At 35.7% G+C, this 26409-nt stretch overlaps 1 protein-coding gene across 5 annotated transcripts in view; it reads left to right on the top strand.

Annotated features, from left to right (window-relative positions):
- The window catches only part of CADM2 (cell adhesion molecule 2), a 549455-nt gene that overhangs the window by 338456 nt on the left and 184590 nt on the right, over positions 1–26409 (top strand). For 2 of the 5 annotated variants that reach the window (XM_079299721.1, XM_079299719.1), the window contains exon 2: positions 12916–12942. The exons of 2 other annotated variants lie outside the window; for them this stretch is intronic. In XM_079299721.1, coding sequence (XP_079155847.1) covers positions 12916–12942 — 27 coding nt within the window. Of the gene's footprint in view, positions 1–12915; positions 12943–15168; positions 15269–26409 lie in introns of those variants that run through there. One more of the 5 variants, XM_079299723.1, reaches the window with a different exon arrangement.

The following is a 26409-nucleotide window of genomic DNA, read 5'->3' as shown; positions in this document are numbered from 1 at the left end:
AAGCTGTTTTGTTTCTCTTCTTGAAAGTATTGTTATGAACTGAAACTTGTCAAAATAATGGTTAAGTAAAGAAGATAGCATGGTAATATCTCTTTTTTGAATGTGTACTTCAACTGTGGGTTAAAGCAGAGAAGGAAAGTGGAACAAAACAGTTTTCTGGTAATGTTTATGTAGGTTTCAGAAACTGTACTTTGAACTTTTTCTGTATTATTCTTTTATCCTGAAGCTACTTTTTTCCTTACTGGGGATCAGTAATACATGAGAATACATGACAATGCACTTTACTGTTATGTTCTGCCTGACAGTTTAACCAAGTATTTATATGGTCTTTATAGTGATATGAGGGAACAAATTAGAAATATTTATCTTTCATGTGTTAACAGGCAGGGTGTCAAGTTGCTGTGTCTGTCTTGATCCATTCCCTGATTTCAGATCATCATCAAACTTCGTTTAGGTATTTAGTTCTTGTCAGTCTGTTCTTAGGTAGACCTGATGCACGTATTTAGAGCACCAGTGTTTGGTGTTCACCTTGTTATTATTTCCCTGCTTTCAGAACATCACTTACCAGTGGTACTAAAGTGATCATCAAAAACTAAACTGAATGGATAAAATCATATTTCTAAAGTATATTTTTAACTGCAAGGATTCCTGGTTAACTGGAAAGATGTAAGGCTGGGGTTTGCCTGAACACCACAGTCTTATTCTCCTCCTTTACAAAGCAAGCAAAACAAGTTCAAAAAACCTTTAAACTGCTAATTTCTGGTGTATACAGAACAAGTTTTGCACTACAGTGTTTGCTTGGCCTGTTTTATATGTCAAATGTCATCATGTCTTTCACAAAGTTCAGTTTTGTAACACTTAATTAATTATTCAGTCATTTTGACTAAACTTGCAGTCAGCCACTATTTTTGCTTTGCCAGTGGTATTGGATGTAATCATTTGATTACCTAATTGTGCTCTTTCCTTGCTTTTCCAATTATAATCATACTCTTAAATTATAAAATAGTAAAAACAATAAGAAAATTTGCTGAAGGTAATCTTAATGGATATTAATAGAAATATCAGAAGGTAGCACCTTTTCTGGTTCTAAAGAATTTTTCTCATTCAAATGATATGTTAGTCTTGTGACAAGACAGCACTTGTTTTATTTTAAAAGTAATGAAGGAATGGGAAAGTTAGCTTTTGGCATAGTAAAAGCATAACAAAACCTCTCTGAAACAGAACTGGACAAAATAATGTTGTAAAAGTTCATTTCTTGGCACTCTTGGAGCTCATCAATCCAAAGTATTGTTTTCCTTTGAATAATTCTAACTTACAGGTTTTTTGCCACTGTGTAGTTGTAAATCTAATAACATGATTGAAATTGCTCGATAATCTTCTGTCTCAGGCTTTTCTTCATTTCAGATTCATTGTGTCTATTATTAAACCCAGCTGTTGATGCTTTTGAGCAAACTGATTTCTGAATTAACTCTGCTTTGTGTTCAATAATAATGCCACTTCTGAATTATCATGGGCTGCTCCCAATTTACTTTTAGATAACTAAAGGCTGTCTTTTTCTGTCCAAGTTGCCTGTTTTATTTCCCAGAACACAAGGATGTGATTTCATTCATGCTGCTCTAGGGGATCTGAAGTTGATAATCATTTTTCTACATCTGCCCCCATCAGTGTCATCTTCCAATATCTGATGTTCCAGCATTTTTCCTTGGCTTTGCTCATTGACATTCACAGAGTTGGTGCTTGTTGTGCCAGTCTGCCACAAGCCAGTCCCTAATGCTTTCCTGAGAAGTCTGTAGAGGATCTGTGGGATAGTCTCATTCCTAGAGTACATTCCTCTTCTTTCTATTACCTTTTGTTCACATAAACTCTTCCTTTCAATATTAGTGTTACCTTAAAATCATGCACTACTTAAGTATTTACATAAATTGTGTATTAATTAGTATGACCATCATTTAAATATTTTAATGTGTCTCATGTATGATGCATATACTAATTACTAAGTTTAATTAAAGGACTTTAAAATAAAGACCTCAATGTAATATATTTTGGACAACTGGTGTATGTACTTCTCATATCTGCAAATAGAAGTGATTTATTTCTCTTACTTAAAAAAAAAAAAAAAAAAAAAAAAATTAGTAAAGCTAACCAAACAGAAAATAACTCCAAACAAGATGACTTTATATAAAAATACTGACCTGTGACATGTTAAATACAATAAGAGAAGTCTCTCACAAAAAATATTAAAAAAGGGAAAGTTAATGTAAAACATTTACAATAAAACCCCATGACAGTTCAAAAGATTTATCTTGTTTATCCCCACTAAGGTTCATTTCAGGACATTCTGGGCTCTTAATAGTCTTTTTAAAATTAGTATTGACCTCAATTTATGAGAACTGTATATATTTCCCCTTGGCAAGAGCAATAATTTTAATCTGATCCTACAGCTTTTTCCCTTGCTGACGTAAAATAATTCTCCATTTGCTAATTGAGATCTTTGTGGACTATTATTTTTTTTTTTCCTTTTTTAATTCTTCTGAGGAATTCTTGTGGTAGTTTTCAGTGCAGTAGCAAACCTGAGCAATGGACCTGGCAAAAAGTGACCATCACTTTACTAATCAATAGGATTAATTAAACAGGGTAAAAATTTGGTGTCCAGGGTGCACCTATTTGATTTAAAAAAGTAATGGCAAGATCTTTCATGTTAGTGCTGCCTTCTCAGATCAACTGCTTTTACCTACTTGGTTTTGAAGGTTGGGCTCAATGATCTCAGAGGTCTTTTCCAACCTCAATGGCTCTGTGATTTCACCTAGCTGCATATGAATAACTCAGACCTTTGCACTAATTATCAGTGGGTTATCTGTTTACTTCCTTCCTTTTTATATAGGATTTTCCTCTCTGCAGCACAGTTTGGATGCTGTGTAAAATTTCCAGACAAGTGCTGAGGCCCACTCAACAAAAGCATGTGTCTTATTGATGATGTGTCAAATTACTGTTCTCAGAGTAGACCTTTTAGGTTGCATTCAGCCTTTAATTTGACTGAATTTAAATAGCATAAAACGCCTTTTAGTTGGAACTTGGCTTGCATATTACGTCTCTCATTTCAATGAAAAACATTCAGATGCAAATACGGTTTGTTTGGACTGAGTACAAATGCCACTATCATGACTGATGAAGGCTTTTGATCACACATCTACAAACTGAAACCTTAGAAAGGGAGAGGCTATTTGGACTGGCATCTGCAGTGCCATGAATTATTTAATTCCCATTATTCATAAATCTCTTTGAAGAGAAGGCGTATGAGGTTTTTAAGGAGGAGTAGTCATGGTTGTGTTGCCAGTTTCCATTTATGCTGTGACTGACTGGGTGTGCAAACTTCTTCTAAACTGCAAGGATTGTGCTGAATGGGAAAGAGTTGTGTGGCTGAAATGATCAGGAATGTCCCTGAAAGGCTTCTTTAGTTTCCTGGGGTAACAGTGGGGTGCTCTGTCATTCCTGTCTGCTTTGGTAGGCTCCAAGAGGTGTGCAAGGCAAGAATATGCCTGGAATATTTGGTGAGCTATGCACTCAGCTGTAAGGACATGGTTGACTCTTGCAGGGCACTTGTTAACAGCTGGAGTTTGCTCTGTACTCATTCACTGAACTACAAATGCCTTTGGGCTGTGCCCTGCCAGCCAGGCAAAAATAGCAACACCACCCTCCTGTTTTTTTTCTTTTAATTGTGCAATGTCTGTGCTACAAACGGGTGGCATTCCAAAATATCTGCCTTTCCAGTGGTGATGGAAGCTAAACACTGTGTATAAACACTGTTCTGCTCTGCAGGGAGTCTGTGTGCTCCTTTAGCTCAGCATAATTGTGTAATAATGTTGTCTAGAAGATGCATGTGGCAGAGATGTCAAGGAACGAGTTAGAAATACCCAATAGTGTCTTGTTTATTTGCCTTGCAGACTAATTTGGCATCTGGGGGAGTAAGGGATATAGGGGGTGTGTGTACATTCAGTTTTGGCATTTGTTAGGTTTTTTTTAAGTAGGATTTCAGTCTGCATTACTGAGGAACACCTTGAGTAGTGATTTGCCTGGCATATGTCCTTCCAGGGCATTATAAAACTCACACTGGGAGTCAAAGGACTGTGAAAATTCAACATGGAGCTGCTGTACAGTGCAGAAATGTTCAGAGTTCACAAATCCTTTCTTTACCATAACACATTCATCATTGTAGGAGTAGTAAGAATAGTTTAGTTCCTAAGTCTTAACTAAGAGGATTACCCAAAGAATCACATAATTTTCTGTAAATAATCACTCTGACTATACTTAGTCTTTGATTTCCTAAGATGGTATTTTTTTCTGAGTTTATTCAAAAGCATTGCAACTTATCTTTCCACATTATCATATTTCATTTCTAATTGACTGTACACATTTCTTTTTCACGTCTTTGCTTTTTAATTTTGCTTGTTGGCTTTGAAAAAAAATTTTTTTTTTGGTCATCTATAATTTTCAACTTAGTTTAATATATTAACTAGCCACTTGTCCTAGACTCAGTTTTTAAAGATCCTGTGCTACATACAAACCAAAATCCTTCAATCTTTTGTTTTCATTCCACCAGCAGCAGTAGAACTTGCAGAATGTCATTTTTCTCCCTTCATTTATTTCTAGCAGTCACTCAGAAGCTCTTTTTTGGTGCTGCATCTACAGTGGTCCATGGACCATTACTGATGTGTCTGTTTGCCAGCTGCTTGTGCTGACTACACTTTCACTGTGGATACACACCCTGCTAAAGATCTTCTCTAATAAATCCTTATTTTGATGACTCTCTGGCAAAACTGAGCTGGTCATGAAATGGATCTAGTCTGGTTTTGAGTTGTGGCCAATGTGTATATCTGCTGTAAACATAGATCAGTTCTTAAATGATTCTTGCCTACAATTTCAGTACAGTGGAAACATAATTCAAGGAGGAATAGAAATGTGTTTAATGCTCAGAGCAAATAAAAATGAGGCTCTTGTCAATATTAAAAGTATAATATTTGGAACAATCACAGCTTTTTTTTCAAAGTTTAATTTCTAAGCTTTGTAAGCAATGTTTGAAATTGTGAATTTAATGTTGCCTTTTTTCTGTCTGAAAAAACATGTCTGTTTTATAAGCTCTCATATTCTGAATAAGCAAGTTTATACTTGTAGATTCTGATATTCATTCCTCCATCTCATTGTAATTATTGGCTTGTGTTTCTTTATATAAAAATGTGTGGGGGTGGGCATGAAATCTTAAGTCTGGAATTGTGAATCCTTCAATTTTTCGTGGAGGTACTTAGATTTATGTCACAGTTGTCCATTTACAACTAAGAAAATCCAATTGTTTGAGCCCTGCACTCAGTTTATTATGGTATTGTTTTTCATCAATCTTGTCAGTTACCTAAGTTTGTTTCTAAGTATCTAAAAAAGAAATTTTTATTTTTCTGTTTAAGGTTTTAATTGTCTGCCCTTTAATATCTGTGCTTCTTTCCACATGCTTCAAGCATTGTCCCAGGGTCCTTAATATATAGATTAACCTTATTAAGAAAGCATTTCTTACAGATGATCTGTATGGTTGTGTTGTAACACTTCTTATCCACAGATACCAGGGCTATAATTTAAAATAAATAAATAAATAGGGAAAGTAACCATGCAAAAACCACTAGCTGCCTTTTGATAACCTCCTTAGAGCTTCCAGTAGATGATTCAGAGATAAGAGGGTAATAAGTAAGCAGAGGTAATATAAGGAGAATGCCAGCTGTTTGTCTGCCTGCCTTGATCCTTACTCTGGATGATATGGGAGAATGTTGTTATATTTGTTTGTTAGTTGTTTTTGTTTTGGTTTGGTTTTTGTGTGTTTTTGTTATTTGTTTTGTTGTTTTTGTTCATTTTTGTTTATTTATTTGGGTTCTTTGTGCATTTGTTTGTTTGTTTGTTTTATTTTCATGCAGGTTGCATAAGAGCTTATTTTCAATACAAGAACCCTTAAACTTTTGTAGGTTGTCAGACCTGTGGACTGTGACCAGAAAGGAATGTATATGAGCATGGTAAACCCAAGAAATTTATATTTGTAATAATGTAGGATAGCATATACTTTATCAAAAACCAAACCTACATGAGACATGAATGTCACAGGTTGCTCTGGGATTGAGAAAAATGGACAAGGCATTGTTTGAGGTATTTTGCATGTATCGATGTGAAAAGAAACAAAAGCTCACTGCTTACAGCTGCTTGTTTCCAGTCACAATTACCTGATGACAGACAATTAAGTACTTTGCTAAGTGTTTCCAAGGGGGATCTTTTCCTCTCTCTTTATTCTGGAGACCTGACAAAAACACAGAAGCTGGGCAAGTTTGTGTATGCACATTCTGTATGACTAACAATTTTGGTAGCTTTTTTGAGGGGATGAATGAATATCAAAGCTTTTCAAATATTTGTTTTAAGTTTTGAAATAACTGTGAAAGAGATCTGAGAGCAGAACTGAGGACTTGTATCTCTGCCTGACACAACCCTGCTTACAGCCTATCACAGTGCTTAATAATACTACTCCAGAGCTGTCTTTATGCCTACTTTTTAAAACATTCTGTTACCTTACTAAAATGAAATATAAAAATTGTATTTACTCTTCTTCATGAACTAAATTACTGATTTGCAAGTGAAATTTCTGTGATGTTTTATTGAAAGCCAGCTTATGATAAAATTGCTTAGTAACTTGAATTGCTTGTAGCAGTTACCTTTCCAGCTGCATTAAAACATGCATAAAGTTGGCATTTTGGGATGGGCAAATAGTCTTGTCTCAATGGTTTTAAGAAGATCCTTTAGGGCATGATTATATTCATCTTCTATTTTCACTATGCTGTAATATACTGTGTTGTGTGTTTCCAGCTGCTAATGTGAATCATCTGCAGCTGGAATCCTGAACTCTGGTGATGTTTAGATTATAAGATGCTTCTGCTGATCTCCATCATGCTAGTCATAATGAGTATTGAGAACAAAATTACTATATTTATACCCTACTTTTCAGAATGAAAATGGATGTGCATGTTTTTCAATGTTTTGTGATTAGTATTGCATAATAAATGTTGTTGCATGTGATAATCTAGTCACAATTTTAAAAGTGAGGAAGGCAATGAAGTTCAAGTTGGAAAACTTGCATTGAGAAAGTTTAGATTATTTTTAAGCATACAAGAGGAATAATAAATCTTTAGTTTTGCAAAGAGTGGCATTAAAGAAATATGCATTCTGTAATTTGAACTCCTGGAAGGTGTGAGAAGGGTGAATGAATTACACCAGTCTCTTATATATAATGGTTAAGTTATATTTCAGCAAAACAATTTAATATTGAGAGACACAACTGTGCATTGAAAGAAGTTATCAGGAGAGCTTTTGAAGTCCCCATCACCAAAAGTTTTAAGAATATATCAGGCTATCTGTTAGTTGGAGTCCAAATATAACTCATGATTCTTCAAACTGACAGGATGCAGTGGCTGACATCCTCATAGTCCTTCAAATTTGCATTTTTTTGTCCCCTTTTTCAGTCATATCTTCAAGATTATTTTATGTTTCTGAGGGAAATTACCTGATGTCATTTTAGGAACTTGTGTTGAAGGTACAATGATGCAGAGATAGAGCACACAATAAATAGAATAGAAGAAGGTCATGTGTTTGAATTCCCTTTAGTTACATGTGACTGCACAGATTTTTAATGGTTATATGCACAAAGAGAGGAAGGCTTATCTAGGAATTTATGCATTCAGATTATATTTGCAAATGTCACTATCTGATATTTTAGGAATCTCCATCAGAAGAGTGTGCAGAACTTATGTATAAAAATTATATTCATTATAAAGTGTAAAGGCATAGCAATAAAGAGAATCAAGGAAAAGATCAGAAAATCAGAAGCAAACCAATTTGTCTATGCCAATGTATCTAGGTTTTTTTTTAAACTACATCCAACACTAAAAGAGCTCTCAAGATCCCATTTTTTTGTGTCATCTGTTGGCCGTTCTTCAAGTCTAAGCAGCAGTGTCTTCCTGAATTCAAGAGACTCAAATTCCCTCTCTTAATTTCAGGTGATGGTGGTGGTTTGTTTCTCCTTCAGGGGATTTTGGAAAATGCTGGTTTTGAAAAGGAGGGTGGGAAGGATTCTGCATTGCAGCACGTGTGGTTTGAATGGGTCTCTAGTCTGTGAGAACCTAATAATTTGCATTATTTTCTGGAGGAAATGTTTCTGCTAAGGACTTCTGTCACATAGAGGAGCTTTTCCAGTGAGAGATTCAGAGCTGGCATTTAGGTGACCTAAATGATCAGTGATAATCCGTCAGTTTATCCAAAGGGAAAAATGCAGTTGTTGTCATCATGTCATCATCATCACCATAAAATTTAAAAGAAAATTCTAAATGGAGGCATTGTAAAAATACGTATTTTTTATTTTTTTTTTTTTTTTTTTTTTTTTTTTTTTTTTTTTAACTGGAATTCAATGTTGGATGCATTGGAGAGCAGATCTGTGTGATTGTTGTTGTTTTCTCCTATTTTCTGGGGTGAGGGGTGTTTGTTTATGCTGCTTCTCTGATCATTTTTCATAGTCTATGATCCTAAAAGATTTTAAGGCTGGACTGAAAACCACAGATGAATAAATTTGTCCATATGACTGGCGATGTGTTAATTTTTTATTGAAGATTAGAGAACCTCCAGAATTGCTAGAACTGTAGGCTACTGTATTTGGGAGAAAATCAATGCAATGTACTTTATGAATGTGACTTTCATGTTTTTTGGGGGTTTTTTTCTTGAATATTTAGCCATTATAAAGGTTAAATATTTTGCTGTTTGTTCCTCTGTCTGTGATTTTAGAGCATCCAATAGGTGAAATGAGAACAAGACTGACCTCAAACCTTTCATTTTCCTTTTTTCTTTCCCCTTATTTTTTGAAATAAAAGGCTAGGTTAGCTGGATATCTGGGGGAAATGCTTTTTCCTTTTTTCTTTTTTTTATTGAGCTATTGAAGTAATTGTATGGATGTGGTTTTCTCCAAAGACAAAAGACAAAACTCCAAATCGAATAATAAATCACATATAAGAGAAAAATAAAATAAAAGCTATATCAAATCTGTCTAAAAGTGTCTACAAAATTGAACAGTGTAGAGACGACTGAGTGTGGAGAAAATATTGAACAACTTGTAGCCACCATTTATCAAAGAATGTAATTTAACAATTGTTGGCATACAAAAAGCAAGAAGTCAGGAAGATGTATCACAGAAAATAAAGCACAATATATTACTGATATTTGAGAGCAAGGGTATATTAGGGTTTTTGAAATTTGAATCTAGGCTTTTACATGCAGGCAATGATGTTTAAAAAGATTGTTTCAGCAGCAGAGCTTTGGCAGGATTACTTTTCTGATTTAAAAATGCCCTAAAAACATTAGTTCTGTGAAATTTAGCTGCACCTGGCACACTTTTCCTCCCATTTTCAGATCTCTCATAGTGGGACTCCCCTGAGATCACTGACCTTGTGTTCTTGCTGTTCTTTGATCCCCTTGCTCACAGACCTTTCCCTGGTGGCCAACCCTTTTGTTTTACATATGCTGTGACCACAAGAGCCTTCAGAAAACACAATACTGCTTAACCTTGCTAGAGAAAATAGAAGAGATTTATTTCTTGGCCTTACCTAGAAATCGAGTAGCTCTGTCATGCCTTTCAACCTGCCTGCTGAAAATATGGCCTTTCTTCCCACTTTGTTGTTCTTTCTTCTCTGGTCTTTAAATTTTTTTCCTTGAGTACCAAAAAGGTTACTGTTCACACCTTTCTGTAATATGCCTCCCTGTCCAGAATAATTTTCCTAAGACAAGACAGAATTGCTAAAGAAAAATGCCCTTATAAATGTTATTTTTTTACAGATATCCCTGAACACAGGGAAATTCTTTTTATCCATTAACTGATTGGCTTCTTAATTTAGACAAAGAAAGCATACCACTCTCATAAAGCAAATTCCAGATTTTAGGTTACATTATGCCCAAAAGTTATTACTGACAAGTCCCAAACCTTTTATTTGTATTACAGAAGTTTCAAATCAGTGTCCTGATATAGCAGTATATACATATAATACTTTGAGGTGGTAGACTCACTGTCTTGGAGAATTTCTTTCTTTTGTCAGCAAGAAAGGAAGTCTAGGTGGGAAAAAAGAGAATGTGTTATGTGAAATGTGGATAAATCCACTGACTTGCTGAAGATTTAAAGCAAAAATGGGTTCTTTGGCTGTAATGTTTGCTGAAACCTATGGTCTTTTGTCACTGACAAAAGTGGCATAAAAAGCTGAGTTTTCTCATATCTGTTGCTCCAACCAGAACTTCAGCTTCCCTTTGCTAAATTTCAGTCTTGATGATGTTCATTCAAAACATTTGTCTATGCTTGTCTTCTATGGCTTTTCATGTAATAATAACAGGTGGGTAAAATTTTTCAAACATAATGGATACAGGTTGAAAATTGTCCTCTCTTTACAGAGTAAAAAGGAGAGTAAAGAGGGAAGAGAGGAAAATTCTTTAAAAAAAATAAAAACTTACCACAATGATAACAATGAAAGGGAATTTTCCCTCATGCTAAGTATCAGAAAGATGGAAAAAGCTGCAGCTAGCTGCCTTCTGTAGGCAGATTTATATTTTGAAATACCATTTTCAGCTAATTTGGCTGTTGTGCAGTTTGAACTTTATGAATTGACTTGTAATTGGACCATGCTGTCAATGGGAAAACTTACAAGTATGGAACATGACATTTTTAAGAAGGTTACTGTCATCTAGTCCTCTATTAGTGGATTTGCAGAGAGTTATAATTGGCCTAACAAGCCTAGTAACCTGTCCTACTTCCAATTATAATGTACAACCTCATTTATATCTTTTCTTTATTTACTGAGAGGTAATAATTCTCTGTCTAGTGTACATGCTTCAAAATAAAGCTGTCTCATCATAGAATGTGCAGGTTCTTTTAATATACATTCATATATGTGCCCATACATGTAAATTATATCACTTATATATGCATATAATTGTATGTATATAAATCCTGAAGAGTACAAGTACATATATTTTTTAATATATGTATTTATACACACACATATATCTTTTTATTCCATTTAATGAAATACAAAGTCTCCTGTTGCTTTTAAATTTCTGATGGGGACAGGGAGATAGTGTTTTCTCCAGACCTCTGTTAAGTTTATATGATTATTCTGGCTAGAAGTGATAATATATTCATGTAGATGTAATTCTTGTGGCTAAAAAAAAAAAAAAAAAAAAAAAAAAAAAAAAGGAGGCTTGTAAGAAAAAGAACAGGTTGATGAACTCAGTGCATTCATTATCAACTTAGATTTGCATGAAGGAGAAACTGTTCACTTCTTATAAAATTAGAATGGCATCATTAATTTTGTTTACTACACAAGGAATTTTTAGCGCGTGCAAGATTTACGGGCAGCTTGCAGGTGAACACCTCTTGTTAAACAGCCCCATGGAAAGAAGCACCTGCACTCCTTGTACCTCCCCAAAGCAGATTTTTTATAGTGTTTTCACTGCAAGGAGCATGTTGAGAAGTCACAATGGTGAACCTGGAAGTAAAGGAGGGATTCGTGAAGAAATAAAATAAAAAACGAAACAAAAAAAAAAACAGCTAGGAAACTGATATTTTGATGCTTTCATAAAGTTAAGATTTTAGGTTTTCAGCCATTTCTTTATATATGGCAACTTCACTGCTATGCACTCCTTGATTGTTTTAGTAAAGCCTGACTGGTGAGACAGCAGACTGAAAAAGAAAAAAACCAAACTAACCATAAAAACCTTTTAGATACAAACAAGAGAAGCAAAGACACCAGAAAAGGTTTTGATATTTCTCCTTTCCTTTCATAACTTTTGGTCTCTACCCTGGCTGCCTTTGAATTATTAGTGTAGTTCTGACTACAAGAAGGGGCAGCAGAAGAGGAATTTCATATTCTGGGTTTTTTTTTCATGGAGATGCTCTTGAGTGAATGCCTTCTCAGAGTGTACTCCAGAATTTAGAGAGGTATGAATAGCATATTTTTAATTAATTCTATTAACAGAGTAATTCCATTAACAGAGAGATTCCATTCTAACTTTGGGTTCTGAGTAGTATTTTAGTTCAACAACATTATCATATGAACAGAAAAAAACGGTTCTGTTTATTTTGGTGATAGAGTGGTTGTTACTGAAAAATTTTAAACTACAATCTTTGTTTTTGTTACCCTGTTGTCCATGAAGAACTACCAGCATGAAACTACATGGATTCATGATGCCCAATGAAGGCTGTAGTTTCTGTCCCTGTTTCTCTGAGTTTGAACTTTGGTTACTGTTGATTAAAATATCATCTGTTCCTTTTTTTTTGGTTTTCATATTCCATTAGAACAACCTGAAGATGTAGGCTGCAATGAAGAAAACTAGTGATTATAAATCATTGGAGTATGTGCAAATTAAGTGATGCTTATTTGCATCAGCTTCACAGAAGAATGATGTTTCAAGAAATAGGAACAAGGGAATGATATAAGATATAGGCTATTCAGAACATACTTTTGGCAAGGCAAATTGTGCTTTAAGTTTTAGAATTCACTAATGTGTGTGCATGTGTTCTCACCTACTTGTGACTAATGATTTGTGATTTTTCTGCATTTCTCAATGTGCTTTTTTGAGTGTCTATTCTGGTGCATTTTCCAACTTCTCAACACAGGATTTCTGACAGAATCATGGATCTGAACTCTCTCACAGCAATGTCTCTAATAAATAGGTCAAATAATCTTAGAAACAGTGTTTGTTAGCTTTGAATCGATAGTGATGAAGTTTCTCTGTGTTCTTGCTTGCTCTAACTTCTGTCTAATCTATCTTTGTTCTCTTCTTCTTGTGCAATCTTTTCCTTGCTTCCAGTGGCTGCTACAAAGAACAAAGCTAGAGGTGAGTTTGTGCCTGCACCCTTCAATTTGCATTGCATGGTTCTGCAGCCCACGCATTTTCTCCCAAGGTTGTTTCTGCTTCTCCAAAAAAAGAAAAATATCTTTAGGTGCTGTGATATAATAGATTAGTCCTTTACAATTTTGCAATTTCAGCTTGGTGCATTGTTTATCAATCAGCACTGCTCATGCTGTATTTTGTTAATTGCTTTAATTTGGGAACTTTTTAGGAAAAAGATAAAGCTAAGTGCTTTATAGTTAGATTTCTGACTTGCATTATAGTAATGTAGGGATATTGATGGCATTTTAATAGAAATGAAGATATTGCATAAAAATGCTCATAAATATGTAAATGTAATTTATATTTTTTATCTCTAGTCATAGTCATAAATATCTGAACAGAGAACAATGAACTCCTAAGTGTCTCCTAAGCATTCCCTGTCTTTTCACACTAGTATAAATGATCATCACTGTTCCTGATAGCATACCAATATATAGAAGGGCACACTATGATATCTGCAGAGATTTATGGCTTCAGAGCAGCAAGGTGATTGCCACAAATCAGTGTTACAAAGAAGTAAACCTTTCAGAACTAATCATGTAAGGTCAGCAGTGCTGTAAACCATTTCCTGAATTTCAACGAAGCAGTGATGTAGCAAATGTAACCTGAGGGGTGTATTTTGACTTACAGATAAACATAAATTGATGCATACGTGTTTATATATACAGATGCATGCGCATTTATACGTATGAACATGTATTTTCACAGAAAATCATTAAAATATGTGTTTTACTATGCTTTTTATATATTATTTCTGGTGGATAAGGTAAAAATCTGTGCTAATTTACATGCATTTTGGAAGTTAGGTTTCAGTGTTACAAAGTTCAATTCCATACATTGCTTAGCTTGAGGTTGTTGAATGATAACACTAATCAAAGAAAGCACAGCCAGTTGAAGGTGTTTATGTAGTAGAATAATTAAACCAATAATTAAAATACAGCCCACATTTTTAGGTTTTTTTAAAAAAATCTTTGCATGGCTTTTTGTAAGATCTTTTTCTCAGAAATTTTGCATGCATTGGGTGACATGAATGAGGGGAGTGAACAAAGTCAAATTCATCTATTTGCCTATGCATGCTTTGAAATTTGCTTTACTCCTTTCTGTACTGTTATATATTCAGCTGTGATGCTGTGTAACAGTGGTCAAGACTTTGAGACCTTCATAATTAATGAAAACAGCCCAAACCAAAACACCCACAGAAGCGACTTTTCAGCACAAATAAACACAATCTCATCTGCTTTCAGTGATTAGTTGATATTCCCATATATTTCCATTCAAACAGAAACTGCCCTGGAGGCACAGGAATTGTGGGATGAGTCAGAATTAGTCATGGGTGCTACTCATCTGTGAGCATTAGCACACCCTGGTTTCAGAAGTGCACATGCATATTGAATGCACAGCTGAAGCTCTATATGCTGAATTGAGCTTTGACACCATGATCTGAGTTATCTTTGGACATCACTTGCTCAGCTGCACAGTGCCTTCAAGAAGTCCTAAAGTTTTCCTTTGGGTCTGAGCATCCCTGTGATGAAAGCACCCAGTATCCACAAGGAATTCAATCCTGCAATAGTTCAGTCTTTCACCAAAGGCATGGGATCTATTTTGTCATCTCCTGTGGTGGAAGACATGAAGTAGGTGATGCTTTACTGCTTTGCTCATTATCTTGTGTGAGCAGTAAAGGAAGGTCTGTTCCTCCTTTTCAAATCTAACACTTAACTGGCAAGCAGCTCTCTAATATGGCACTGAAAATACCAATTCACAACTGAGAAGATTCTTTTTTGGAGGAGTTTCTCTTTTAGAACTTAAAATATGAAATCCAGTAGTCCTTTATGTCTTTGCTCTTATGTATGGACCTTCATCTTTCCTTTCTGAAAGGCTGGAATTTGTGCTGCCATTTTCAGCCAGGCACAGTCGACCTCATGCCTGCCCTAAGATCTGAGGGTTTCAAAGCACATTATTAAGTGATGTTCTGTGGGATCACCTGTCTTTTGTTTGTGCATTGTTAGCATGGGAAAATCCCTGCTGGTCTCCACTTTCCTCCCCCTCCTTGTGGGATTGTCTGTAAGCTGAGCACCAGAGCCTTTGCTCTCAAACATTGCATTCTGTGCTATTTCCTGAAGTATTTTCTCAGTCTTTGTTGAAGACTGCTTGTATTAAGTGCTGTAAAGCAGCTGTTGAACTGTCTACTTCAGCATTGCTTTGAGGCACTTAGATTCAATTTAGGTTGAAAGGTCATCTGGTCTGCAGGTCATTTGGACTGAGCTGCCACGTAAGTAAAACCCACTGAAATCTGTTTGCTCACAGCCTTCCAGGAAAATGGAACCGAGGATTTCACAGCTCCAGGATGGATTTGCACTATGGTTGCTTGATTTTACCGTGGGTTTCTTTCTTTAACTTTTGATTACCTAGAAGAAGCAGCATGAAGTTTTTTTTGTGGTCTCCAGAGAGGGTAAATATTTGGATTTTGCACACAAGGACAGATCTTTTGGACTCCTGGGCAGAAGCTGCCACAGGATGATTATGGGGAGAATACTTGGGGCATTTCCAAGAAGGATTCCGAAGGATTTGAAGGGGATTGGGGGGGATAGGGAATTAAACATGAAAATTATCATTTATGGCATTTTTTTTGATGAAGCAGAAACTGAAGATGCCACCTGAAAATCTCAAACTATCAAGAGATTTTTTCAGGGCATGAATATTTTAAGGACCATCTCTTAATGTACCAGATGAGATTTGCTTAACTTGATCTCTATAAATGAACATTTCCTCTTTCAGAACACCTGTTTGAAGACTTCTTGGTCTCTTAAAAAGGGCTATTGTGACAATTTTGGAACAATATTGTTTAGATATCTTCTGGCAGCATTTAACAATGGTTTCCAGCCTCAATGGTCTTACCAGATCTGCCAATTTTCACACAGCAAGTGGAAGAGAGGGCCAAGTGTCTTCATTCAAATGTAATTAGTTGAGGAATGGAGTTCTGTGCTTCTCATTTTCACTTCTTTGATACACTCAGGGTCATCTTCTATTAAAAAGTTATTGCCAGAGCTGTCCCAAATCTCCTGTAGTTAGGTGATTGGTTTTTTATCCTTCAAAGTATAAATTGGAGCTTCTGATAATTTTGGTTGTGGGATTTGTTGGGTTTTTTGGTTTTTTGATGGCATTTTTTGTTGTTGTAATTTTTTTTTTTTTTTTTTTTTTTTTTTTTTTTTTTTTTTTTTTTTTTTTTGGTTGGGAATAGTGAGGATGGCTATGGCAACATTTTGTAAAGAAAAAAAGAATATAAAGCCCAACTTCTATTGCAGGAGGGGAACACAAACCCTCCAAAAGTTCTCTTATCATCTGCTTATTGAGAGGTACAGCATTCCTTCCTGTTCTTAAGACTCCTGTAGCCCTCAGATCATAAATGGTGACATTTCCCAGAAGATTCCTAAGTCCCCAAGAAGAGACTTTTTGCAGAGGGGAAGATGTGACTGCTTTAATATTGCAGAATTCATACTATCCAATCTATCTAAAAACCTGTTGGATTGGTAGCTATTTCTGTCATCCTTCTTCCCCTATTTTAGCTGTGTTTGAAGCTCTATTTTTAATTTTTTTCTCAGGGGAAATACCATTTGAATTCTAGTGCCACTGCTTCTCATAGCAAAGTACCCACATTATGCTGTATTCTCTTTCAAAAACTGGCACAGAAGCTGTACTTCTGATGATTCTAGGGGGTGTCCTTTTAATGGGAGATACCGTCCAACTTTGTTTCTAGTTTAGTATTACAGTTTTAAGTACTGTAAGTGCCTTGAACTCTCTCTCACTTGACTCACAAGTTAGATATAACATAACTATTTTTTTGTGTCCTGGTGGATATTCAGGGGATTTTTGCAATGTGTCTTTTCCTTGACTTCTATTGCATCGTATCCCAAAGAAACCCTCTTTATTTTTGAGAACCATGAAAAAGCTTTTTTTTTTCTTTCAGTCATTTCTTCTACAAAGGCAGAAGTATATTGCTTCTGCCTTACTTTTAAAAGAGGAGACTGCTTCTCCTTCAGAAACATAAGATTAAATTTAGCTTTAACTGTGCTACTTAAGGCTTACATCTCAGTCTGTAATATAAATCATCATAGCAGTTGATGCACTGTCTAAAAGCATCTTATCCAGGAGGCAAAGATCACTCTGGACTTTATTCACTTGATTTATTTTGTTTGTTCTCATTATGTCAATGAAATTGGTATCAGCCTGTTTGAAGCTTGAGTCAGGAGGGATCATGTGAAGTGTTGCATCAACATGCTCTGTTATTGCCTGGATACTGCAATATAGTAGTGCAATTACTTTATCTTTTAGTTAAGAATTTTTTTTTTTTTCCTCAGGACTTCACCAGATCTTTATCATTGGCTATTTTCTACCCAGCCATCTCTTTGATTTTCTTACAGCATATAATAAAGTGTATTGTGTATAATCTACATAAATATGTACATAAATATATAGGTGAAGAATAGGTTTCATTCATACCAGAATTTTGACTGAAAACCATACAAATAGGGAGAAATTGTGTTGGCCAGAACTTGTCAACACAATTGCAAGACCTACAGAGTCTAAATCTATGTTAAGTCCTCTCTTCAGTACATGTAATTAGCCAAGCATATTCCTCATTCAGAAAATTATTGTAGAATTAAGTCAGTAACACAGCAGCTGTCCTTGTAAGGAGCAGGATGAAATAAATGTGCACAAAGGAGACCCAAGCACTACTATTTGTCTTATTTGCATTATCTTCACAAAGTTCTCATCTATTCAGTTACTGACATCAGTCAGGCATTAGCTTTGCTGTTGGTTTTTTTTTTTTTTTTTTTTTTTTTTTTTTTTTTTCTTGTTGAGGTATAGATAGCTCAGGGTATCATCTGCAAAAATGACACTGCAACATATTATGGCAAAAAGTTGCAAACAAGTGGAAGTGTATAGATGTTGAAAGTGTGAATCCAATAAAGAGCCCAGGGAAACTCCATAAATCAGTAGTTTGGAAGAGCATTTATTTATGGTTATAAGCTTTCACCCCTGAGACATGTAGAAATAAAAACCTGTCATATTCCACCTTTACTACAAGGTCATTACAAAAAGCTTGCCAAGTTGTAGCAGCATAGTGGGATCTGAAGCCTGATTGAAATTTTTCAGATATTTCAGTGCCTCTGAAGTAGAGGAGCTCTGCTTTGTGAAATCTTGTGATTTTTTTTATCCAAAATACAGTTTCAGCTTCTAAAGGCATAATTTTCATATGTCACTTTAAGGTATTAAAAGCACCTTTAGTATTTATAAGTGTTTGTACTTTCAGAGAGAATAACAAAGCCAATGTAACAAAGCCTTAATAACCATTCCTTCTCTGTCTTTTTGGTATTTCCTCTCCTGAAGTTTAGTCAGTGCTGCCAGTATATCAATCCTGTGCTTTCTTCCAAGGATTAAATTCTCTCCACTGGTTAAACTAGTGAGGCTGAATCATATGGATTTCAGTTTTCCTCCATGAATTCTCATGGACGTTAAGGGTCAGAGTTTTCTCATATTCAGCATTTCTGATGAGGAAGAAAGTGGTGATGTAGAACCAAATTTTATGCTTGTCTGTGAAACAAAAAACCAGAAAATTTTGGAAGTGAAAAGGTTTTGAAAATGGCCATGTTAAGAGTGCAGAAGGACTGTGTGAAGGTTTAAATTTAAAATTGTGTTGGGTCTTGTAGATTTTTTTTTAATAACCTCTTAAATGCCAAAATTCACATTAGATCAAGACACTAGATTATTTCATGGTTTAGTTTTCCATTAGATAATGTAAGACATTATAATTATGTCTTAAAAGAATCATGAATACTTACTTATACTTAAGTATGTTATAATTATGCCACTTGTACTAAGAGATTTGGGAACAAAAGCAGTTGCCTGAGTTCTAGAGGATTTTTTAGAAAAATCACAAAATATGTTCCTGTCCTTTTTTTCTTCCTTATAAACTCCAGCTGTGTTCCTCAGAGGGAAAATATGGAATCATAATGATGATAATAGTTCTTAACAAAGTTTCTAACTGCTCTTTATTCTCTGTAATTATATTTGGGAAATACTTGCCCCTAACATCTGTAAGATCTTTCCAATATTGAGAGAGCTGAGATTTCCACATGATGTCATGTGCATGCAGTCCAAACACTCACCATTGTGATTCCTGACAGAATTCTTCTGCCATTAAGGGTCCCAAGTCCTGCTACATAATAAGACAAAAAAAAAAAAACAAAAAACATGAGTCAGCTTTTCATTTTTTAGATGAAGCAGTGCTGTGAGCAGCAGTTTGCTTTTAATGCATTTTATTCTGTTTTCCAGAGGAGATACAACAAAAGACAGTATTAACAGTTGTGATGATATAACACACTCACTGAAGGTGCAGGTTATTATGGAATAGAGCTGCTCTGACATCACAGAAATAGAAAAGGAAGGTACAAAGCCCACCTGAAATGAGATCTGCAGGGACAGGCTATTGCTGCCAACATGTCCTTTTTATTTGAGAGGCATCTGTACTGAGCTAAGCTGTCAGTCATTTATTGACTAAATATTTTTTTCTTAGCCAGTGCAGAAGAATTTGGGATGGTGTTAGGACAGTGTCTGTTTTCAGGATTGTGAAGTGCAACACAGCTGTGGGAAAGGGACTCTGGGGAGGGTGTTCCATTCTCAGGTGGATCTGGTTATCACTGACTAAAACATTTTGTCAGTTCTTATTCCCCAACTTTCAGAGAGGCCACTTTTCCCTCCACAATGGTGAATATAAATTCTGATTGCCTTTCTTTCAATTTTTCTGTGCTCATTTGGGTGTTAAGCATGTGAGACTGTCAAAAGCAGTGTATTAGGAGAGCTTGCCATACTTGAATAGAACTCTGCTGGAAATGTGGTTGCTTTATTTGCTGTTGGGATGGATATATTGCTGTAAATCTGGTCATGGTTTTCAGCCTTGAGCCCTTATGAGTCTCTGCAAAGAATTTCCAAAGGCAGTGCATTGCATTTCAGACACATATTGCTGTGTGCTGGCTCAGTTAAGTAATTTGTCAGGTTCCAGTCAAACAAAACACTTTGCTCAGAGTCTAGACTGTTGATTTAGGCACAATCAAAAGGATACAGTGAGTTCCCAAGATGTGTTCATCATATATTCTATGTCCTGTAGAACTGCTGGGCATGAGTGCCTAATATCTGGCAGTTGGATGTGGCTGCAGCTCTGAGGCAGGTTGTCAACTTCTTTGTCCTAAATATCTAAATTTCTCAACTTCTGTGGAAGTTTAGGGTTTTTGTTGTTGTTGTTTTGTGTGGTTTTGTTTTGTTGGTTTTTTTTTTTGTTGGTTTTGGGTTTTTTTTTGTTTGCTTTTTGTTTGCTTTTTGCTTTTTTTTCCTCCAAAATTTCTCATAGAGAAAAGGGAATTGATAATAATACTTAAATACAGGAGAAAAGGTAATAGTTGGTGTACAGGTTAAACCCTTGGTCACTGTTTTTTGTATTTCTAAAGGTATAGACACTTTTAAATATACAGGGTTTTCTTCCAGGCTTGGTTTTGTTCCAGTGTGCTTTTACAACAAAAGGGAAAGTGCTTTAAGTATAAGGAATTTTTTTTTTTCCTCAAATGCTCTTTTGAAAACCAGAGGGCTTATAATGATTCTACACATTAGGTCAAATCTCAAGATTTGTTCCTTAAATCTCTGTATGAGATCAGATCATCAGAGAATTTCTTTTACTTTAGTGGTCAGTGAAACACACAGGGTTTAAATGGCTGAGGATTCACCATCACTGCTACTATTTGTGGTTTTATGTTAATTCTAACTTGGTTTCTTGGTTGAAACATAAAGGCCTAAATCAGCTGAGATCTTTTCATGTGTGTTATTGTAGTTTCATAGGGATCTCTAGTTCTTTTTAAGCATTATGCTCAGCTTGCCTCTAGGATTCTTTCAAGGGCTAATAACTTCAAGGTCTTCCTCACATTTTAATTATGGGCTGCATACAAAGGAAAGGTAGTGGAAAACACTTGAGAAGTGTACTTTGGAGGGACTTTTGTTCCTGTGCTGTTCATACACTACTATTTTAAAAAATTGCTGTGATTAGAGATGGTCATGGGATGATTTCTGTTGATCTGTTGAGCACAAGATCTGAGGGGTCATTAGAGATAAAGGAGAGATAAATACTCAGTGTTCCTTCATCTGCACCTTAAATTGTTGATTTTGCATTAACATCCTCAATCACTGCTCACCTGGCTCAGAACACCCAACTCCTTCTCTATTAAGCTGATAAAGTGAAGTTCATCTCTTATCAAAACTAGCTAGCAAAATCACATTGTCTTTTTGCAGCTTCTCATCTCATGTAAAAAACCAGACCTCTGTTTGGCAAATCATAAATAATGGCAAATTTCAGAAGGAACCTTTGCCATTTATATTTTGGAAGCTGTTTCTGGATCCCAGGAAGCTAAACAGATGAATGAGTCTTTTCCTGTTCTTCACAGATTGCTGCGACTCAAAGTGTGTCTGTACCAGCATCCCAGGAAAGAAAAAATCTCAGGTTTTCCTTTTTAGGATCCTGATTCTATGATTCTATAATTCTGTGAAACTAGATCTGGAAGCTACATAGATGAACTATTAAATTAATAACATATAGTAATTAAAAAAAAAAAAAAAGGTAAAACAAACACCACCCCCCCCAAACCACTTGAAATATTAAATCTTTTAATTTGTTGTTTCAGCATTCTGTTAAAGGGCTCCCTAGAGACCTACTAGCTAAAAGTCATGATCCCAACATATTCAACTAACTTTAAAGAATGTGATACAAATCTTGACAAAGCTGTAACTTGACAAAAATCATTCTGAGGGAAATGAGCTAGAGAATTAAGGAGTTAGAGATAAAATTGAGTGCAGCTGTAAGGAGAAACACTGGGAAGAAGCCCTGGAAAGAAGTGCATTTGGCTTTTGCAGCAGCTCTGGAGGTTCTTCCTAAGTTTTTCAGGTCCCAATGTGACTTACAGAAGTCACTGTCAGTTTGCTGAAATCTGGTTTACAGCAGGCAAAGATAAGACTCTAAACTCCTGATTTATGTTAGTACCTGTGCACACAGAATGCATCCAGCTGCTTTCCACAGACTCACTCTTCTTTTCTTAGCTGGTGCTGACAATACTGCAGCCCTTTTTCTTTTGTGAGGGGTGACTCCCATTTTTTGGGCAGCAATTTCTCCCATAGTTTGATTTTTTTTTCCTAATAGTTATTATTCTATATGCCTACATTATATCTGCTGTGTGGTGTATCAGGAAAAAAAGGATTTATTTTAGTTGGTGAAGAAACAATTCTACATGACTAAGTTTTCCAAGGTAAAATTTTTATGCTTTTTTGTGTAGGTTCCCTTTTCATTCAAAAAGCTTGTCATTGGAAATCCCTTTGTTCCATTACTTAATTTCCCTCAGAAGTAGCTGTTTTCATTTGTTTTGGGGAGCAGTATTTATTTTGTTTATTCATCATTGATTTCTGGAAATGGAAAGTGTATCAGCTAATGCTTTCCAAACAGAAGCTCAGAAATAAAGGGAGAATATCAATCCCTGCATTAATGTCCATTTGCATTTTAGGAATTTGCAAGTGTGTAACACTAATGAGCTAATAGTTCAGTGTTCTTTTCAGATAATTTTATGTACAGAAATGAATAGAATGAATGGGCTTCCCTACCGTGGTTGGGCTTCTCTTACAGAATTTAATTTTTGAAATGATTATCATAATGGACTATCCATCCCACTCCAATGAATATTCCCCAGAAGGCAGAGTGTAAAAATGATTTTCCTGAGCAGACACAGTAGAATTCCCCTGAACTTTGGCTTTTCCTCTCTTCAAAATCCCAGGAGGAAAAGTGGCCCTTGGAACTCTGTTGAGATAAGTTTCTGGAGTTTGGGACACCTGCAATGGGCAAGGTCCAGGATTTCTCCCTGATATTTGGTCTAAAGCTACTCTCTTTCAATCTGAAGCCCTTCTCCCTTGTCCTGTCTCTACATGTTCTTGTAGATAGTCTTCCTTTATTCAGCTGGCATCTTGATCTGACCTAAATACCTTCCAAAATATATCCAGTCATTTGTGTAGATTAGTGACAACTTTGCATTTTTAAAAACAAATTCTACTTTCTTTAGTGCTTCTGTGAAGAGCAAAGTGTTATTTCCTGTGATAATTACTCTAAAATGTCATTATCAGTGATTTTGGCTATAAAGGTGTCAGTCTTACCTGAAAAGCATAGCATGTTTCCCAAAAGATGTGAATTTGGTTGAGTTCTTGAAGAACATTATTCAAACCCTTTGGCTGTTTTTAAAATGCAGTTTGAACATGAAGAACTAAGAGAGGTGTTCTTGGTCATCAAGACCAATCTCTATAGGCATCACATATTTCATTCTTCTGAAAAGCTGTGACGTTTGTTTGTGGATTTGTTGGTTTTTGTTTGGCGTTGGTTGGTTTGGTTTTGGTTTATCTTCATCCTCAGCTGCTTATTTCATTGGGGCAACTCTGACCCCTTCCCTTACAGTTGACAAGTGTACTCTTCTTATTTCCAGAAGCAGCATATTCACATAAGTTTTTCTTTTGTCAAGATTATTTTTAATTATAAACATCATCTCCCACATAATTTTTTTTATCTCTGTGCATAATACACACATTTTTTCCCCCAGTCATCATTTTGGTAGTCTCTTCTGTTTCCAGGATGATATTTTCCCAGTGTGTTATGGTGTCAATTGGCTGCTGTTGATGGAAGTGAGTAGAAAAGTCTCCAGTATTTTACCAGTGATTCACCCCATCTTTTCTATCCTACATCTACCAGAAATAGTCCAACTATCTTATAACTTCCCTTATAGCTTCCCTTGAAGCTGCTCCATATTGGTCATTCATACTCATCCAGTGATAAATTAGAAAATGTGTCTTCTTCCTGCTGGGTTGTTCTCAGCTAATGAGATTCTAGGACCTAGCTGAAGTTTCAATTTTTAATCCCCAAGTGCATGGGGATTTTTTCTCATTTCTATTACTGCAGTCCTAAAGGTTGAGCAGCACTTTCTGTGAGATGCCTCAGTCCTCTTCTGTATGAATGATACTTTTAGATTTCACCTCTTCCTGGTCATTTGCAGTGAACAAACTCACTTATCCTTCTCAATCTACACAAGGTGACTTGATGGTGGATTTGTTAACTGGGGATTTTGGTCAAGACACTGATATTTACCCAGTGTAATACCACTAAGTGATGGTAAAAAGGCAAACAGTGAGAAAACATCTAATCCCACATAAGTTATACCTATACTACATAGATAATAATTTCCTGATAGGTGGGTTTGTTTTTTTCTGTGGTGTTTGTTTTTGGGTTTGTTTTTTTTTCTTTTTTTTTACCATAATTTTCCGCTGGCTATTTTTTTCATTGATTTTACAGTCATGTTTTTACTTCATCTGTAAGTACATAAAATAACGGTGCTCTGTACTAGCAGAATTGTACTTGGCCTAGCTGTGTATCCTTAAAATACTTTATTGGACATTTCCTGGTGTTTGCACCATTTTGTATTTAATTCCTGGAGTGTCTCATGTCTGTCTTCCAGAGCCTTCCAGTCTGCTATAGATATTGTAAATCCCATTCCATAATTCCTGTTTGCTTGTTGGTCACACTCTCTAGTTTATCAGTACCTTATTGATGGACTTTAAAATTATTACATATTTTTCTCTTTTGGTTTGTTTGGTTTTTGTTGTTTTTTTTTCTTTTCTTCCTTCCCCTTCCCCAGGTATTCATGGCATTATTTTGCATTATAAATATTTCCTTTGGGAATTCTTGGTATCTGGGCATTCTCCTTGTTTTTGCAGTGATCCATAACAGCCATGGAATGATTTTCTTTTTTTTTTTTTTTTTTCCTCTTTAAATATGTGCAGCATCACTCAGTACCAGACTTGCTGCCCCTGTAGAGGCACAACTTGTTTCTCTGTCAGCAGCTTGGTGTAGTGTCATGGGGAGCTCAACATCTGTTCCAGTGACCAGCAGAGATTAACATTTTTTATGTCAGGTCATTTGCTTGGCTTGTCAGAGTGCAAGATTGTTGCTGAAAGGATATCTTGACTTGAAAATATAAATTTTTGAATTTATGGAACAAAGTTGCAAAAGTGCAAAGCATAATATAGTTTTGAGTTACAGCATAAATGTAACAGAGTCTATCTGCCTCCCTCATTGGCAATAAAGGAATCTGTAATGATCTTGACGTAGAGTTTCTTATGATTAGACTGGCTTTAAGATGCTTTCCTCATGCTTGGGGCAGAAAAGAGGCCTTTAAAGTCTTAGAATTTCACTAGTTGAATGTTTCTTTTCTAATATCTCAAGTTACTTCCTAGGAAAACAGATTCTGTATCTTCCTGATTTTTATCATGAGACAGAGTTGTCCAAACCCTTTCCCCTGGTTCTGGTCAAAGCCTGTAACAGAAAAGAAGGCAAAACAATAGCTTGATGTACTTGCCAAAGGGTGATGGCAGAAAGGGACTCCTGGAAGGAGGAAGATAGCACTGCACTAAGTGAAAAAGGATTTTTAATTATATGGTAGCAGAAATTTTACAAATCAGTTAAACCATATTTCTAGTGCCCAGCTTCCATAGTGATTTGAATTTTAGAATTTTTTCTGGTAAGATACCCCCTGGCCTCCTGATGCCAGGGATTTTTTGTGGACTTTTTTTCCATTTTCATTGCTCTGTCACTTGTGTCATTCAGGCATTAAGGCCTTGTGGCCAAAGAGATTTCTGCAATGGAACTTGCTGGGTTGTTCATGGCAAATTATTTTACAAACACGTTGTTTCCCTGTTTGTCTCTGCTTTGTTTCCTTGAGTGTGCCAGTGAGCTTCTATTAGACACAAATTGGGGAGCATAAAAAAAACCCCAAAAACAACACAAAACACCAGCCAGTCTGGAAGATTTTTCAGCCATGCTTAAGGTGAAGGACAGACAAGATTGTCAACTAGTGCCTTGTGATTGAAATTAGCCATTTAGGCTTAAAACCTGTTGAGCTTTGTGTTTCAGCCATTCCCTTATCTAAAGCATGGCAGTGATTAGGTTTTGTGTTGTTGGATCCATTACAGTGTGAAGTCAGATTGCAGCATAGAAGTTCACTAAAATAGGTTTGCTTTTTCTCTAAATCAGTGTGAAACTAAGCAGATTATATATTATATATAACTTGAACTCTGTGAGCCTCCAAAATGCACAGATGCTGCCTTAGATACCTTTAGAGTCTTGAACAGAAGAGACTGGCAGCTGAGATACTTGGGCAGCCCAGGAAGCTTAGAAAATTGATATAAAACAGAAGCTGAAGAGAAGCAGTACCTCCAACTTATTTTATTTTCCATTGATTTAAATTTTCTATCAAAAAGTAATGATCACAGTGTTTTCTAGTGGGGATT

This window comes from Erithacus rubecula (assembly GCF_903797595.1).
Source record: "Erithacus rubecula genome assembly, chromosome: 1".
Classification (NCBI taxonomy): domain Eukaryota; kingdom Metazoa; phylum Chordata; class Aves; order Passeriformes; family Muscicapidae; genus Erithacus; species Erithacus rubecula.
This window is presented reverse-complemented; position numbering and strand designations above follow the sequence as displayed.